General features: G+C 47.9%; 1 protein-coding gene across 1 annotated transcript in view; it reads left to right on the top strand.

The window, feature by feature from the left end:
* Window positions 1–18,229, top strand: part of LOC144784940 (uncharacterized) — a 327,184-nt gene that overhangs the window by 102,939 nt on the left and 206,016 nt on the right. The window contains exon 2 of the mRNA XM_078664054.1: window positions 15,551–15,635. Coding sequence (XP_078520180.1) covers window positions 15,608–15,635 — 28 coding nt within the window. The 5' untranslated portion in view covers window positions 15,551–15,607. The remainder of the gene's footprint in view (window positions 1–15,550; window positions 15,636–18,229) is intronic.

The raw sequence follows: 18,229 nt of genomic DNA on the forward strand, positions 1-18,229 counted from the left end.
CGTTGCAGAGGATCAGCAGAAATCAGCTTGGGCGGTGCCTGGGGGGCTCCGACATCAGGTAGTGTACTCCATTGCTCAGAACAGGAGAGCGAACCGCCTGTAAGCCCCGACGTGGACGGAGCCGCTACCCGGTTGCTGCCATTCGCGTCGGGCGCTTAGCCACGCCCCCCTCATGGTGAGGTCCTTTAACAACAGGTATAGCCCGAGACAGAAGGGCTATAAGGCTATTAGAACATTCCACCCACTGAGAATAGAATGTTCTAAATTAAAAAGGGAGAAACAGAAAGACAAACATTGGAATCTTGGAGCTCCAGCCTTATAGCCGTCATTATAAGCCCGGAGCCGCTCCATTGTCTTCAACGGAGCTCCCGACATTCCCCAATGTTCTAATTCACGTTAAAGTAGTTTTTCTGTGCTTTGTGGCTGCTTTAATAAAAGTAGCCATTTAGGAAAGCAGAATAAAAGCCTCTGATCTTGTAATAAAATCTGACTGGGTGGCACTAAAATATGTTATCAACACTGCATAGATGCTGCAAAACCATTGGGTCCCTATGGCGGTAGTGTAGCCCTTGACTACCACGGCAATAGTGTTCTTTTAAGGGAAAATAAAAATAAATCTCCAATGAGTAAGTTTTAGTTAAGCATTTTAGTGCATTTATTTATACATATCTCATTAATTAATATATTAATTCACACAGTATAATATAATACTTTTACAAGGTGCTCCTAAAAAGTGACGGCGCAGTGAAAGTGATATATGGTGAATGAAAAGTGTATTTGTGCTACGTACAACATATCATGTGGCTGACAGGGACAATAAATTGTTTAGAAATCCACACCCAGGAAACAAGTGTTTACATGCACCATCAAAAATCTCAAAAACACAGTCCATATATGTTATTTGTTGACGTTTCGACCCCTCAACATAGGCATTCAGAGCGGGGTCATCATCAGGACAAGAATTATCTAAAACATCAGACACCAAAAGATTGGGGCATACATTCCCTCAATCATACACATACCAGACAGATTGCCCTGGACCAACTTTAGAGTAGATATTGGCAGGCCCAAAATTAAGACCCACACACGTAGAAGTCTCTCACATTTTCTAAGGACAACTTCCTAATTGAGCTTACACATCCAAGGTATTCAAAACAGTAAAACTGGATGTATCAGTATGCCATTGATGGGGGGTGGGGGGAGGGACGGAAAAGGTTCCCTTAGGCACCCTTAGGCCAGGATCAGAGAATCCTGGTTGGGGGAAGGGAGGGAAAAGGTTTTCTGGCAGAGAGAAACATTTTATGCTCCCCGTTTAAAAAACAGGGAACCAGGCCAAAGCTTCATAACACCTGCCCGACCAGAAACATTGGAAATGGTTCTCATGGGTCAGGCGGAGACATCACATTCTAAAAAAGAGCACAATGGTGAAATGGATAAACCTTTAGCCACCCAAATATCATTTATAGAATAGCATCAACGTAATATGGAAACATTGTTATAAATGTAATTTAGAAAATACCTTTACATCTGAGTCAATAGCTTTTAAAAATGCCCCTGGTCAGATCATGCTTTGATCTCCTTCTCCCTTCGCCTTAAGCCGGCAGCAAAGATTCCGCTTGCCAAAAACACCTGGGCGCGGAATTGGAACAGGGTAGACCTCCCTGCACTGTCTTCTTCCCTCTTGAACTCTGCACCCAACCTAGAGGGATTACCTTCCGTCTCTCAAGCCGCTGCCATCGATACTTGGCTTGCTGGAGGCTGCGATACGGTAGCCCCATTACGCCGGATCTCAATCCGAAGACCCAAGGAGGCCAATCGGTGGTTTGGCGACGATTTAAAGATAAAAAAGCTGACTCTCAGGCGGGCCGAGAGGCAATGGAGAAAGGTTTATTTCCCCCTATTAAAAACTCACTATATGACTCTACTGAGTGACTATAAAAGGGCCATATTAGCTGCCAAAACTGCATACTTCTCAGCCAAAATTCTGGTGGCAGAAAACAAACCAAGGGAGATTTTCTCCATCATTCATGACTTGGCCTATTCTGACAGGGCTACTGTTAAGCCCCCCCCCACCGGTATACACCTGTTACAACGCATTTTTTACTCCGCACTACCATTACAACGGGACTTTTACTCCGCATACCATTACAACGCATTGCGCTGGGGGGCGCTGTAGGATAGGGAATAAGTTTAATTTTCTATCCAACACCTTCCCTAGTGTCCACGGGGACTGGTGTTGGAATAGAAAATTATACTTACCACTATCCAGCGCCCCAAGGCGCTATGCGTTGTAACGGTATGCGGAGTAAAAGTCGCGTTGTAATGGTATGCGGAGTAATAGTATGCGTTATAACGTCATACATCCCCCCCCACCCAGTCCCTCTGTGATTCTTTAAATGTTTACTTTCTGGAAAAAAGTAACAACATCAAAGCCAACATCCCACTTCCCTCCTCTACTTTTGTTGAGCCCCACCCCCCGGTTACTCACGGTTGTCTCTCTTCTATTCCCCCGCTTACTGAAGAAGTGTTCCTTGCAATACTTCCAAAAGTAAAGTCTGGATCCCCGGCAGACATCTGCCCAGCTCACATCCTGCAACAAATTTATACTATTTGCCCCAAACCGCCAATTTCCTTCCTCAATAGCTCGCTGGCTCAGGGTGTGGTAATCCCAGCTCTCAAATCTGCCACCATAGTGCCCATCTTGAAGAAGCCTGGCGCGGATCCTTCTGTACCAGTTAATTATCGCCCCATCTCCCTCTTGCCCTATTTGGGCAAGGTGTTGGAGCGACATGTAACCTCGGTCCTCAGTGCCCATGTAGAAACCAATGGAGGCCTGGCATCTCGCCAGGCAGGCTTTCGACCTAGGCACTCCACCGAGTCCGTCGTGGTGTCGGTCCTGAACAACCTCAGGGAGGGTATGGACCAAAACAACTACCAGGCCCTGGTGCTCCTCGATCTCTCCGCCGCCTTCGACACGGTGGACCATTCCATCTTACTTTCCCGTGTCGGAGCGGCGGGGGTCGGAGGTTCAGCCCTGGTTTGGCTATCATCCTTCCTGAGGGACCGCACCCAGGCAGTCCGGTTGGGGGACTTTTCAGCCTCCCAACTCAAGGTCACTTGTGGTGTTCCCCAGGGTTCTTCTCTATCCCCTCTCTTGTTCAACCTCTATATCTATCCTCTGATCTTTGCACTTCAACAACTGGAGGTCACCGTGTATAATTATGCGGATGACCTCCAGCTTATCTTTTCTCTTTCCCCGTCTTCCCACTCTATTTCTAACTTTCAGACTATTATGATTTTCATCAAGGACTGGATGGACCACAACCATCTGAAGTTGAACCCTGATAAAACAGAACTGGTCCTTACGGGTGGTCCCTCCAGTCCTTGGAACTCTTTATTCTGGCCTTCTTCCCTAGGTTCCCCTCCCACTTCTTCTCCCTCAGTTAAAACTTTAGGCATTAAAATCAATAACCAACTTAATCTTCATTCACAAATTAATTCTGTTGTTTCCTCTTGTTTTCTCGCTCTCCGAACTATTCGCTCTGTTTCTCGTTTCTTCTCTCCCCCTGCACTTAAACTAATCATGTCCGCTCTGGTGATCTCCCGGCTGGACTACGCCAACGCTCTATACAACGGTATACCGGCGTATAGTTTGCGGAAGCTCCAGCTGGTTCAAAACCAGGCGGCCAGATTGGTGTATGGTCTCTCTCGTTCCCATCACTCCACCCCTTTACTGAAGGCATTACACTGGTTACCGGTTAGGGAGCGATCCCTTTTTAAAACTGGTTGCATGGTTTTCCAGGCGCGCCAGGGCACGGCTCCTGCCTTCATCTCTTCTTTGTTAAAAGAGTATACCCCTGCCCGTGAGCTCCGCTCATCCACCCAATCTCTCCTCCATGTACTCCGCTACCGACGTAAGAAATGGGGCGGAACCAATTTCTCATTTTTGGCACCATCCCTTTGGAACTCCCTACCCGATCACCTACGTTTGGCTAGACATTATTCCCTTTTACTAAAAGATCTCAAGATTTTTTTTGTTCACCCAGGCTTTTCCTAATGTACTTTGATTTTAATTTTCCCTTTACTGGTTTCTCGTTCCTACTGCTTAATTAGTTTCCACAAGCGCCAAGAAACCGCATGGTGAATGTAGCGCTATACAAATATCTTAAATTCAAATTCAAATTCAAATTCAAAACATCTCCTGTGTTCTTTGCGGACCTTGAGCGCCCTCTTGTGGCTACTTTAGATATTGCTAGCATTACATTACACCAAACAACTTGGCAGAAACGAGCCCAACAGTGCTTCAATTTCAAAGTCTTATTTTTAGGTTTTGATTGGGAGATCAGTTTCCGGTATACCTATAGTTAGGAGTTCTATAAAATCTACATATCTGTAGCTTTTGCTCTACTTAAAGCACAGTTTCTGTCTTATCTCTTACTATTAGCTGTATGGTTTATCACTGCGACTCTTGTGGAGAGCCTGCATTGCAAGGAATGAGGGACTATTTACATCTCGAAAGTACACTGAATCACGACCCATTTAATTGTTTAGCTCACGGGTGCATTGTATGACAAAGCAATCTTTTTTGGTTTTATTTTTTCACTGCAGTATGCAATTAGAAAATATTTTTGACAAAACTCAAAATGGAAGATAAATTTATTGGCTTTGCTAATGTTTGTTTAGAGCTTTTCTCCATCTTCAAAGTATACCTGAATTAAAGTTTCAAGGCTGTTCGCCATCTTGGACGTACTTCCAATTCATAAGATCCATTTTCTTTCACATGTCCACAGTAATAGTTCTCAATAGCCGACTGCTGTCCCGAGCTCCCACATTTCAGTTGTAATGTTGCTTATTCCTAAAAAGGTAATTCACAAGATGTCTACATTCTAGATCTAACCCCATGTGTCTAGAATTAAAGACAAAACATGAACCTTTGATGTAAAACAGGAGTGGAAAAGAGGCCCAGATAGTGGCTGAATTGCACAACATCGAACCAGAAAACGTGGCTTTGTCCTGGTTACTCGGCTTCATCATACTGTGGGATTCTTGGCAAATATTGTAGCTCTCCAAGACTTCTTTTCCTCACCATCACACATGGGAGCACCTTGAAATAAGTGAGTTCAGGATGTGCACTGTACAAATGCTTCTTATGTTTAATAGACTATTCTGTTGAGTGCACATGGCAACTGACTTGCCTCTTAGGCTAATGGCATTTCATCATGGTGGACAACAGGAATGTTTTTAAGTTCATGTTTAATACTACCTCTTTTAATAAATATTCCTCAATGCATTGATAACATCTGTCATGCGAAGGTGAAACCCTGCCGCATGTTAAAGAAATACATTTTGAATTTTGAAGAGACTTTATAATATTTATACATGATGTTTGCTGCAGGGCTTACTTTTCATGGCTCAACTTGCGCACAGGCTCTTGGAGCCGAGCCAGACCCTCAGCTCGCTCTGGAGCAGCTCTTCCCTGTTAATGTGTTGGCTCTCCCCCTCTGAGGCAGACCTATAACTGAATATTCACCACTCCAACCAGCCTTTCATACAAGAACATTTAGTTTTTTACCCACAAGATATTCTTGTAGTGTCAAATCGTCCTGGGGTGGACATTAGGGTAGAGCGACATCGACGCCAAACCCACACACCACACACTCTTACTCCAAACACCCAAACATTCTCCTAGAGACCTGGCCCCCTTAGGCTAGAATCAGTGAAACCTGGCTGGTTAGAGTCCTGGCCCCTTTAGGCTAGGATCAATGAAAGCTGATTGGTTACAGACTTGGACCCCTTCAGCTGGGATCAGTGAGTCCTGGTTGGTTAGAGAGGCGGCCCCCTTAGGTAGGATCTGTGAGTCCTGGTTGGTTAGAGACCTGGCCCCCTTAGGTAGGATCGGATGTATGACGTTACAACGCATACTTTTACCACGCATACCTTTACAACGCGGGTTTTACATCGCAAACCTTTACAACGCATAGCGCTTAGAGGTGCTGGATAGTGGTAAGTATAATTTTCTATTCCAACTCCAGTCCCCGTGGACACTAGGGAAGGTGTTGGATAGAAAATTAAACTTATTCCCTATCCTAGAGCGCCCCCCAGCGCAATGCGTTGTAATGCCTGCGTTGTAATGGTAGTGCGTGGTAAAAGTGTTGTTGTAAAGGCTGTATACCGGTAGGATCTGTGAGTCCTGGTTGGTTAGAGGCCTGGCACCCTTAGGCCAGGATCAGTGAATCCTGGTTGGTTTGAGACCTGGCCCGCTTAGGTAGGATCAGTGAAACCTGATTGGTTAGAGGCTTGGACCCCTTCAGCTGTGATCTGTGAGTCCTGGTTGGTTAGAGGCCTGGCACCCTTAGGCCAGGATCAGTGAGTCCTGGTTGGTTAGAGGCCTGGCCCCCTTAGGTAGGATCTGTGAATCCTGGTTGGTTAGAGAGGCGGCCCCCTTAGGCCAGGATCAGTGAGTCCTGGTTGGTTAGAGAGGCGGCCCCCTTAGGTAGGATCTGTGAATCCCGGTTGGTTAGAGGCCTGGTGCTCTTTGGTAGGATCAGTGAATCCTGGTTGGTTAGAGAGGCGGCCCCCTTAGGTAGGATCAGTGAGTCCTGGTTGGTTAGAGAGGCAGCCCCCTTAGGTAGGATCAGTGAGTCCTGGTTGGTTAGAGAGGCGGCCCCCTTAGGTAGGATCTGTGAGTCCTGGTTGGTTAGAGAGGCGGCCCCCTTAGGTAGGATCTGTGAGTCCTGGTTGGTTAGAGGCCTGGCCCCCTTAGGTAGGATCAGTGAGTCCTGGTTGGTTAGAGACCTGGCCCCCTTAGGTAGGATCAGTGAGTCCTGGTTGGTTAGAGAGGCGGCCCCCTTAGGTGGGATCAGTGAGTCCTGGTTGGTTAGAGACCTGGCCCCCTTAGGTAGGATCTGTGAGTCCTGGTTGGTTAGAGAGGCGGCCCCCTTAGGTGGGATCTGTGAGTCCTGGTTGGTTAGAGAGGCGGCCCCCTTAGGTAGGATCTGTGAGTCCTGGTTGGTTAGAGACCTGGCCCCCTTAGGTAGGATCAGTGAGTCCTGGTTGGTTAGAGAGGCGGCCCCCTTAGGTGGGATCTGTGAGTCCTGGTTGGTTAGAGAGGCGGCCCCCTTAGGTAGGATCTGTGAGTCCTGGTTGGTTAGAGACCTGGCCCCCTTAGGTAGGATCTGTGAGTCCTGGTTGGTTAGAGGCCTGGCCCCCTTAGGTAGGATCAGTGAGTCCTGGTTGGTTAGAGACCTGGCCCCCTTAGGTAGGATCAGTGAGTCCTGGTTGGTTAGAGAGGCGGCCCCCTTAGGTAGGATCTGTGAGTCCTGGTTGGTTAGAGAGGCGGCCCCCTTAGGTAGGATCTGTGAGTCCTGGTTGGTTAGAGACCTGGCCCCCTTAGGTAGGATCAGTGAGTCCTGGTTGGTTAGAGAGGCGGCCCCCTTAGGTAGGATCTGTGAGTCCTGGTTGGTTAGAGAGGCGGCCCCCTTAGGTAGGATCTGTGAGTCCTGGTTGGTTAGAGACCTGGCCCCCTTAGGTAGGATCAGTGAGTCCTGGTTGGTTAGAGGCGGCCCCCTTAGGTGGGATCTGTGAGTCCTGGTTGGTTAGAGAGGCGGCCCCCTTAGGTAGGATCTGTGAGTCCTGGTTGGTTAGAGAGGCGGCCCCCTTAGGTGGGATCTGTGAGTCCTGGTTGGTTAGAGACCTGGCCCCCTTAGGTAGGATCTGTGAGTCCTGGTTGGTTAGAGGCGGCCCCCTTAGGTGGGATCTGTGAGTCCTGGTTGGTTAGAGGCGGCCCCCTTAGGTGGGATCTGTGAGTCCTGGTTGGTTAGAGAGGCGGCCCCCTTAGGTAGGATCTGTGAGTCCTGGTTGGTTAGAGAGGCGGCCCCCTTAGGTAGGATCTGTGAGTCCTGGTTGGTTAGAGGCCTGGCCCCCTTAGGTAGGATCAGTGAGTCCTGGTTGGTTAGAGAGGCGGCCCCCTTAGGTAGGATCAGTGAGTCCTGGTTGGTTAGAGACCTGGCCCCCTTAGGTAGGATCTGTGAGTCCTGGTTGGTTAGAGAGGCGGCCCCCTTAGGTAGGATCAGTGAGTCCTGGTTGGTTAGAGACCTGGCCCCCTTAGGTAGGATCTGTGAGTCCTGGTTGGTTAGAGACCTGGCCCCCTTAGGTAGGATCTGTGAGTCCTGGTTGGTTAGAGACCAGGCCCCCTTAGGTAGGATCAGTGAGTCCTGGTTGGTTAGAGACCTGGCCCCCTTAGGTAGGATCAGTGAGTCCTGGTTGGTTAGAGGCGGCCCCCTTAGGTAGGATCTGTGAGTCCTGGTTGGTTAGAGAGGCGGCCCCCTTAGGTGGGATCTGTGAGTCCTGGTTGGTTAGAGACCTGGCCCCCTTAGGTAGGATCAGTGAGTCCTGGTTGGTTAGAGACCTGGCCCCCTTAGGTAGGATCTGTGAGTCCTGGTTGGTTAGAGAGGCGGCCCCCTTAGGTAGGATCAGTGAGTCCTGGTTGGTTAGAGGCGGCCCCCTTAGGTAGGATCTGTGAGTCCTGGTTGGTTAGAGAGGCGGCCCCCTTAGGTGGGATCTGTGAGTCCTGGTTGGTTAGAGACCTGGCCCCCTTAGGTAGGATCAGTGAGTCCTGGTTGGTTAGAGACCTGGCCCCCTTAGGTGGGATCTGTGAGTCCTGGTTGGTTAGAGAGGCGGCCCCCTTAGGTAGGATCTGTGAGTCCTGGTTGGTTAGAGACCTGGCCCCCTTAGGTAGGATCAGTGAGTCCTGGTTGGTTAGAGGCGGCCCCCTTAGGTAGGATCTGTGAGTCCTGGTTGGTTAGAGAGGCGGCCCCCTTAGGTAGGATCTGTGAGTCCTGGTTGGTTAGAGACCTGGCCCCCTTAGGTAGGATCAGTGAGTCCTGGTTGGTTAGAGGCGGCCCCCTTAGGTGGGATCTGTGAGTCCTGGTTGGTTAGAGAGGCGGCCAATTTAGGTAGGATCTGTGAGTCCTGGTTGGTTAGAGACCTGGCCCCCTTAGGTAGGATCAGTGAGTCCTGGTTGGTTAGAGGCGGCCCCCTTAGGTGGGATCTGTGAGTCCTGGTTGGTTAGAGAGGCGGCCCCCTTAGGTAGGATCTGTGAGTCCTGGTTGGTTAGAGAGGCGGCTCCCTTAGGTGGGATCTGTGAGTCCTGGTTGGTTAGAGGCGGCCCCCTTAGGTGGGATCTGTGAGTCCTGGTTGGTTAGAGAGGCGGCCCCCTTAGGTAGGATCTGTGAGTCCTGGTTGGTTAGAGAGGCGGCCCCCTTAGGTAGGATCTGTGAGTCCTGGTTGGTTAGAGGCCTGGCCCCCTTAGGTAGGATCAGTGAGTCCTGGTTGGTTAGAGAGGCGGCCCCCTTAGGTAGGATCTGTGAGTCCTGGTTGGTTAGAGACCTGGTCCCCTTAGGTAGGATCAGTGAGTCCTGGTTGGTTAGAGAGGCGGCCCCCTTAGGTAGGATCTGTGAGTCCTGGTTGGTTAGAGACCTGGCCCCCTTAGGTAGGATCTGTGAATCCTGGTTAGTTAGAGGCCTGGCCCCCTTAGGTGGGATCTGTGAGTCCTGGTTGTTTAGAGGCCTGGCCCCCTTAGATAGGATCTGTGAATCCTGGTTGGTTAGAGGCCTGGCCCCCTTAGGTAGGATCAGTGAGTCCTGGTTGGTTAGAGGCCTGGCACCCTTAGGCCGGGATCAGTGAATCCTGGTTGGTTTGAGACCAGCCCCCTTAGGCCAGGATCAGTGAGTCCTGGTTGGTTAGAGGCCTGGCACCCTTAGGCCGGGATCTGTGAGTCCTGGTTGGTTAGAGATTTGAGCGGTCAGAACCAGTCTCATGGAGCAGAGAAGGCCTTCTGTCGACTGAACAAGTCCAAAGATGACAATCATGAAACCTGAAGGGGCTTCCCCCCGCCACAGGTGGGCGGCACCTTCTAGAGCAGCAGGTAATATTTAACACTGAAGCAAAGGGTCTGAAAGGAGAATATTTTAAAATGAGACTTGGGATAGACTGGCAGACTGCCAGATACTGACCCTTGGGCCCAGGTCAGAGCTGTGAACTTTAGTCTGGCTGACGGGGAAAAACAGTGAAACTTCCTCTGGGCTGGGGAAACATGGTCTTTATTTGCAGTATTAACAATGGCTCTCGCAGCTGCGGTACCTGAGGGGCCAGTGTTTGTTTCATGCAGTGCTTAATTTGAGATGGGGGTTTCCGGTGCTCAGCACCAGCACTTAATTGTCAACATTGGGACTTGTGACAGTCTGCCACAAGGTGGCGCTGTCTGACTATTTTAAAGATGACCACAACAACAGTTAATTATTGATTCAATATACATTAAAAATTACTATTACCTTCCGCCCACTCCATTCTTATAGCTTTGGGGGCCTGAAATAGTCAGACTTGTCACACCTGCAGGACTATGATGGTTAGCAGTTATATTGTTCCTATCCTTGGCAGCATGGCAGGGGCAATGTGTGGTGCAAGCTGCAGTGGCCTCCTGATGAGAGCCCTGGCACTTAGGGCCTCATTTATGAGGTCCCTTGTGCTGCCAAAATGTCACTTTTTTGACGTTCTGTGGCGCAGGAGCCTGCTCCGTACTTACCAGGCAGCACTAAGCCACTTTGGCATCACAAAAAGACAAACGACTACATCAAAACCAACTATGGGCCAAGCTCATTTGGGAAAGCAAAAACCGCAATGCGAGAACATTTTGGGCCTTGATCAACCGCTCGAACTCGGGACCACCAAAAGTTGGGTCGGCAAATATACAGGAATCAGACTGGGCCGCCTTCCTGACTGACCACTTTAGGTCCCCGGAGAGCACAGCGACAATAGGAAGCAGCTCCTCCAAAGAGGTAGAAGCGTCACAAAGTATCTGCAGGCGCAAGAACATAAACTGTGTAGACTATCGGACAGATGACATCAAGATCACTGAAGAAATGGTCGCCAACGCTGTGTTAAAAGCAAGATCGGACGGGGCCCCGGGCCCAAACGGCTTGCCTCAGAGACTGTTTAAATCCAACATAGCTCTTTGGTCATGGCACTTAACCATCTTGTTTAATTTCGTGCTTAGGACTTCAACTGTTCCGGACTCCTGGCGTGGGGCAATAATCCACCCAATCCACAAATCAGGCTCACGTGCCACTCCAAGCAACTATAGACTAATTGCCCTCCTTGACATCGAGGCAAAGCATTACGCAGGCATTCTTCTGAAGGAGCTGAAGGCATGGGCGGAACGGTGTGATCTGCTACCAATGAACCAAACAGGCTTTACTGCCAATTCAGGGACCCAGACTAACCTGCTTACATTGTCTATAATCATCGACAAAACGCTTTTATCATCAAGATCTGTGCACTGTTGTTTTGTTGCTTTCAAAGCAGCGTTTGATCGGGTCCCAAGGGCAGCTCTATGGCGTAAACTGAAAAAATGGGGGATTCCTGAAAAACTTCTGGATGCGATAATCCAACTTCACTCACACACTTGGGTCCAGGTGAAGCTGGGGTCCGGCACGCACCTCTCACGGAAGATCCCGACTACCAGAGGAGTCAAACAGGGGTGCGTGTTGGCCCCCATCCTTTTTAACCTGTTCATAGCAGATTTGCCGGTCAAACTTGATGAAATAAATAGTCACCCCCCTAAGGTTGGAGGTGTAGCAATAAGCAATCTTCTTTATGCCGACGATCTGGTTCTTTTCAGTCTTACTCGGGTCGGGCTTCAAAGGCTTTTGGATAGGCTACACAGTTACACAATTAAGAACAAACTTGAGGTAAACTTAAAGAAAACCCAAGTTGTGTCCTTTGGAAGGAAACGCAAGGGCGGCGGTGTGTGGACATATAACAATAAAGTTCTAACAATAGGATGCACATACAAATACTTAGGGGTCCATTTTGATTCCAGGGGTAACTTCTCCAAACAGCGTGATGAAATTGCAGTAAAAGCGACGATTTTACAGGTTACTTTATCTAAGCTTGCTAAAGAGCTGTCCGGTCCAACACTCTCATTCCTACTGGAAATTCTGAGAGCAAAAATCTGACCCACCCTAACATATGGTATCGAAATATTTAGGTGCAAGCTAAATACAACTCTGAACCAACTTGTGACCAAGATCTACAAAAAAGTTCTCCTTCTGCCCAAATCTGCCTCTGCTGCCCAGATCAGGCTGGAACTGGGCTTATTAAATCATGAGGCTTCCAACACTGGCACATATCTAAACTTCTGTCACAAACTCAGAAAAGCAGCTATAGGTACTTTAGAGTCTCTAGTTTGGTTGGAGATCAGTCAGAAAACACTGGGGGCTCGTATGGCCGCCTCTTTACAGACTCTATCCGCTAAAGGGCAGCGGGTGACCTATGGGCCCTCAACCCTAGCACGACAGCATTTAAAACCTGTATTAAAAAAGCGTCAGAATGTGCTAACTCATCATGGACAAAGCGCTCCTCTGCAGACGCAGCATCGCATGGTCAGACATGAATTCCTATGGGCGCATATCTCCGGCTACCTACCTCTCCTGTACTTATTCACTGCACTTAAAGCGGAGTTTTCTGGCCATCAGACTGGGGGTTTGGCGATTCTTAAAAGATCTGCCCACATGGCTGCGCACCACGGAAGATCTAACATGCAGAGGGTGCGGCAAGACAACCGAAACGCTAGAGCACGTGGTTTGCTTATGTCCCGCACTTATGTCTCAACGTAGACGCAAACTCAGAGCAGAGTGGAACAGGTTGGGTGTTCGGACCTGTAGACAGGCAATTATCACCTCTCTGTGCCCAGAAAACATAGCTATTAACATTGCCTTCACTACATATATTCGGGATGCACACCGCATCTTTACAGTAAAGGCGGAAGGAGCAGTAATCCCCTGCTCTGTCCTGTCCAGTGGCCCAACCTAAGCTGCATTTTAGCCCTCAGTTTTAAGACAAAAAGAAAGGAAAAAAATCGGTTTATAACTAGTCGCATTTTATTATATCAGTGTCACCGATTAGCGACCTATCTTCTTGGACTGCGCTTTGGTACCAGTGGCCAATTTTTTAAAATTGTTGGTTTTTATGAGTTTTAGCTGTCAAATGTCAGTATATCAAATCCTCCTGCTCTTGTATTAAGTGTTATTGCTGTCTATTATACAATTGTTTTAATTTTTAAGGTGCAATATAAATCGAGTAACAGGTGTTGGTCGATTTTTATTGTTCAACTGTGGTAAAATATGTTTCGGAATTTTTTAATCACAATGTACCGACTTGTGGATTTAATTTGTAAAGCTTTTAAGGATATTTATCTTTTATCCAAATAAAGATTTTCTTCTTCTTCTTCTAAGCCACTTTGTTTTGGCTTAATGCCGCCTTGTAAATATCATTCCCTTCAACACCGTTTTCTGCTTTAAAGGGGCGTGCAAGGGTGTTGCTGGGGGCGTTCCCAGCAACATCCATGGTTTTTTGACACTGCTCCAGATTTAAGAGAAAACATAACTGTGAGGCAGTTCCAAAAGCGTACGACTCCCCAGGGGAGGCGTCATGGAGGCACAACAAGGAGAAATATCTTTATTGCTCAGTGTTTTCTCCTTTTTCTATGTACACTGCATTCTGCAGCAGACATAGAAAGAGGAAAAAGCATCTTGTGATTGTTTTTGTTTGCAGGAAGTTTTCCCTTCCTGCACAAAAATAATTAAAGCCAGCAACGAAGGCAGCCTTGCACCATGCTGCAAAGGTGCCTGCATAGGCACACGGCAGCCCATTGTGCACCGGCGCAGGGGAAAAGTTAGGGAATGTGTTTGCCGTATCAGATAGATTAGGCACATTCCTGCCTTTTTCTTCTGCCGTAGGGCAGCGCCGCAGGCAGGCCTGTGGTGCTGCCCTACGACAAAAACTCATAAATAAGGCCCTTATTTTCTACAAACCAAGCATTGGTTTCACGGTTAAGCCCATCAGTGAGATGTCGAGTGATCGATTTTGACCAGAAAATGGGTCCTGCGATGGTTGATCTGTGATTTGCCTCTAAGACGGAGCTGAGTTTTCATAATGGTTTAATGTAATAGTTAAGTTAAACCAACCTCAAAATGGAATGTGTGTCTGTACCAACGAGACAGCGTAAAGATGGCACAGGCTTTGATTTGATCCTGCTTAGAGCTGCTAAGGCTTCCAGGCTTGTTGTTAATGAACTCTGGGTCATTGGGCTTTCTTCAGGGCCTCTAGTTTTCTATAATCTCTTATTCACAATGGTAAGTTAATATATACACAAAAATAGAGAGGCAACATCCGAAAGATAAAACACGATTAGCACCGTCCAATACTGTATTCGCAACATAAAGATGATTCGAGGGGTCTTTTTCACGTTGGATGTCATTCTTTAATTCAAATTCTTCCAAAAAGTCAAAGACAGTTCAGCACAGCCAACACGTTTTGACCAACATTTGGGCTTCTTCAGGGTGTAATTGACTTAATTCATTCATTGATACGACAGATATTGGCTAATCATGTCTTCTGTTGTATGCCGCTTAATAGACACAGGAGAACGCCGACCTGATGTGTCACGTTATGGCTGGACACTGCCCCAGACGTGTGGATTAAATAGAGATGTATATGCTTGCGACTCTAAAGGAAATCAGAAAATATGAGTAAAAGAACGGATTAAGATCCGGATGATGGTTACAAATGTAAGCGGCGCACAATAGAAGATAGAAGACATGATTATCCAATATCTGTAGTATCAATTAATTAAATTAAGTCAATTACGCCCTGAAGAAGACCAAATGTTGGGTGAAACGTGTTGGTTGTGCTGAACTGTCTTTGACTTTTTGAAAGAATTTGAATAAAAAATTACATAAAACAAGAAAAAGACCCCTCGAATCATCTTTATGTTGCAAATACAGTATTGGACGGTGCTAATCGTGTTTTTTCTGTCTCTATTTTTGTGTCTATATTAAATTATGAAAGGCTAATATTGGTGGCTGGCCTTTAGAGGTGGGCAATCTCGGGCGAATGAGTGATCTACAGTAAACACATGTAGTGGTGCGGCAATTAGTATCACTAGCTACCAATACTTGTTCACAACAGTAAGTAACCGAACTAAAATGCTGTACAGTGGTGCGAATTTCTCACACTGTAGAAAAATGCATAAATGTACAAACCGTAAATGGGAATTTCCCTATACCTGTGCTGTTGGGCAGTGCAAACATAAGGAGATTCCCAATGTATTATTTGTACGCATGGATTTTACAAAATGAACGCCTCTTGGTTTGTTCAAATGCCTCCAGCTTTCACGCTTTCCCCTCCCAGTATAGGTTTAAGAAGGCGCCACGTTCCAGTTAGAGAAATGTAAAGTCGCTTCCACAGAATAAAAGAATATACATGGGTTTGTAAGAAATTTTTTCTGAACATCCTGTTAAAACTATGATTAAATGCACAAAGAGTGAATGTTACATAGAAAGACTGTCCAGGTTTCATTATTGCACATCACCCCTCTATAGCGCCTCGAAGTCCTGGGGCGCCGCAGCGCTGGCCGCACCCCTCTTTAAAGCGCCACAGCAGCAGCTCGAACCTCAGATTTCTCATCTTTGGGGGTTCTTTTGTCTTTCAGGGGTAGAGGCGGCTGAGAGGACCCAGAAACCGAGGTCAAGGAGAGGTCACCGACAAGATGACGTCAAAAACTGCGAAGAAGAAAGGTGAGAAGCGGGTGTGAAAGACGGTGAAAGTGAGAGAGACGAGTGAGAGATGGAGAGATGAGGAGGTTGTGAGAGAGCTGGAGAGAAGGAAGAGAGTGTAAGAGACGGTGGAAGTGAGAGATGAGAAAGAGAGCTGGAGAGAAGGGAGATGGTGTGAGAGAGAAAAGAGAGAGATGACGTCAAAAACTGCAAAGAAGAAAGTGAGAAGCGGGTGTGAGAGACGCTGGAGAGACGACGAGGGTTGAGAGAGGAGAGAGAGCTGGAGAGAACAGAGGGAGTATGAGAGACGATGAACGTGAGAGACGAGAGAGCGTGAGCTGGAGAGAAGGGAGACGGTGAAAATGAGAGATGAGAGAGAGAGAGATGGAGAGACGGGGAGGCTAGGCGTTCCCTCATAAAAACACACTTATAACTAATGCAGTGAAATTTACAAGTTTTCACTGCGTCACTCTAAACCTTGAGGGGCAGATTTACAAGCCCCTTGCGCCACTTTTGCGTCATTTTTCACATGTTAAAAATTACGCAAATGTGGCGCAAGGGGCTTGCAAATCTGCCACTGAATGTGTCAAATTTTCTACGCATCTTCAAAACAGGCCTAGCAATTGACGTAGTGGCTTAACAATGGGAATCACCTCTGTTTTTTGACGCATTACTGTAGTTGTGTCAGTCTTGTTACCAGATACAGCAATGGGTCACTTTAGCGCCAAAAGATGCGTCACTATTTCTGACACATCTGTGGATCCTTGCGCCATGGAGCCCTGTATTGTAAACACAGCGCATCCACGGCATCGTAAGGGAATCTGATGCAGGTGCAAAATCAAAAAATGTGATGCACCGCTGTGGATGCGTCAGTTCTTGTAAATATGTCCCAAAGTGTGTACGTGCCATGTGTGCCAAGCTTTGAGTAAGAAGGAATCTTTCTGTTGATTGTTATGGACCAATAGTAACTGGCGAAGACCTACTGGTAGTTATTGATGAGCGCTCCAGATTTCCGGAAGTGTTGGCGCTGCCCAGCACATCTTCGGATGTGACATGCCTTTCTTTGAACAAGATATTTCAGTCTTTCGGCATCCCTGCTATTGTGAAGTCAGATAATGGCCCTCACTTTTCAGGAAAAGAATTCAAAGGCGTTGCAAAGGAGCTGGGGTTTGAACACCAAATCCAGCCCCAATAGGGTGACCAACCGTCCGTAAATTTCACAGGCCACCCATTATTTGGGCCTCTTGTCCGTTGTCCATTAGCAGTTCTTTCACGGATGCCTTTTGTCCGTAATTTTGGCCATTAGAGCGAGCTGCCCCCCTGCAAGCAGCCTGAGAGTTCTTTAACTCTCACTGCACACGTTCCATCTTGCGCTCCTGCTGTGATCTTATGGGCCTGCAGCAGCCCCTCCCCGAGTCGATGCAACCAAATCTCTCCCCTCACAGCAGGGTCAGAATGGGACCAGTCACCATAAAGGCATTTTTTTTAAACTCTCACTCTCACTTAACTAACTACACGTTCTTTAGGGGGGAACATCCTTTACAACAAAACTTTTACAACGCACTACCATTACGACGCAACTTTTACAACGCAAACCATTACAACGCATTGCGCTGGGGGGCGCTCTAGGATAGGGAATAGATTTAATTTACTATCCAACACCTTCCCTACTATCCACGGGGACTGGAGTGTGACCAGTAAATTAAACTATTCACTATCCAGCACCCCAAAGCGCTATGCGTTGTAATGGTATGCGTTGTAAAAACTGCGATGTAAAAGCATGCATGGTAAAAGCATGCGTTGTAATGTCATACATCCTTCCCAGTGTGGTCGGCCACCAGGAGTCGTCCCAGGCTAAGGGGGTGGGTCCGAGGATGAGGACCTCCATCTTGTCCGAGATCAGCTTCAGACGGCTGCTCCTCATCCAGTCGGCGACAGCCTTCATTCCCTCGTGAAGGTTGGTTTTGGCGGTGTGTGGGTCCTTGATGAGGGAGAGGATGAGCTGGGTGTCGTCGGCGTAGGAGATGATGTTGAGATCGTGATGGCGGGCCACTTGTGCGAGGGGGCCATGTAGATGGATGGAGTTCATGACCTTGCGTGTCTCGTTGTCATTGACATTGGACCAGGAGGTCAGGCGGATGGCGCTGGTGGTGTTCACAGGGGAGGTGGAGACTGGCGTAGTCGTGGTGGTCGTGGTGCTGCTGGCATGGTACAGTGAGCGTGCACCCCTCTCATACATGGTATCCTCTCGTGTTTGCACCAGGTGCTGCTGGCATGGTTTAGTGAGTGTGCACCCTTTGTCACACACAGTGTCCTCTCTTGTGTTTGCACCAGGTGCTGCTGACATGGTATAGTGAGCGTGCACCCCTCACACACATGGTGTCCTCTCATGTATTTGCACCAGGTGCTGCTGGCATGGTATAGGGAGTGTGCACCCCTCTCACACATGGTATCCTCTTGTGTTTGCACCGGTGCTGCTGGCATGGTATAGTGAGAGTGCACCCTTTCTCACACACTGTGTCCTCTTGTGTTTGCACCAGGTGCTGCTGGCATGGTATAGTGAGCGTGCACCCCTCTCACACATGGTATCCTCTCGTGTTTGCACCAGGTGCTGC

This window comes from Lissotriton helveticus, chromosome 10 (genome assembly GCF_964261635.1).
Source record: "Lissotriton helveticus chromosome 10, aLisHel1.1, whole genome shotgun sequence".
Lineage (NCBI taxonomy): Eukaryota > Metazoa > Chordata > Amphibia > Caudata > Salamandridae > Lissotriton > Lissotriton helveticus.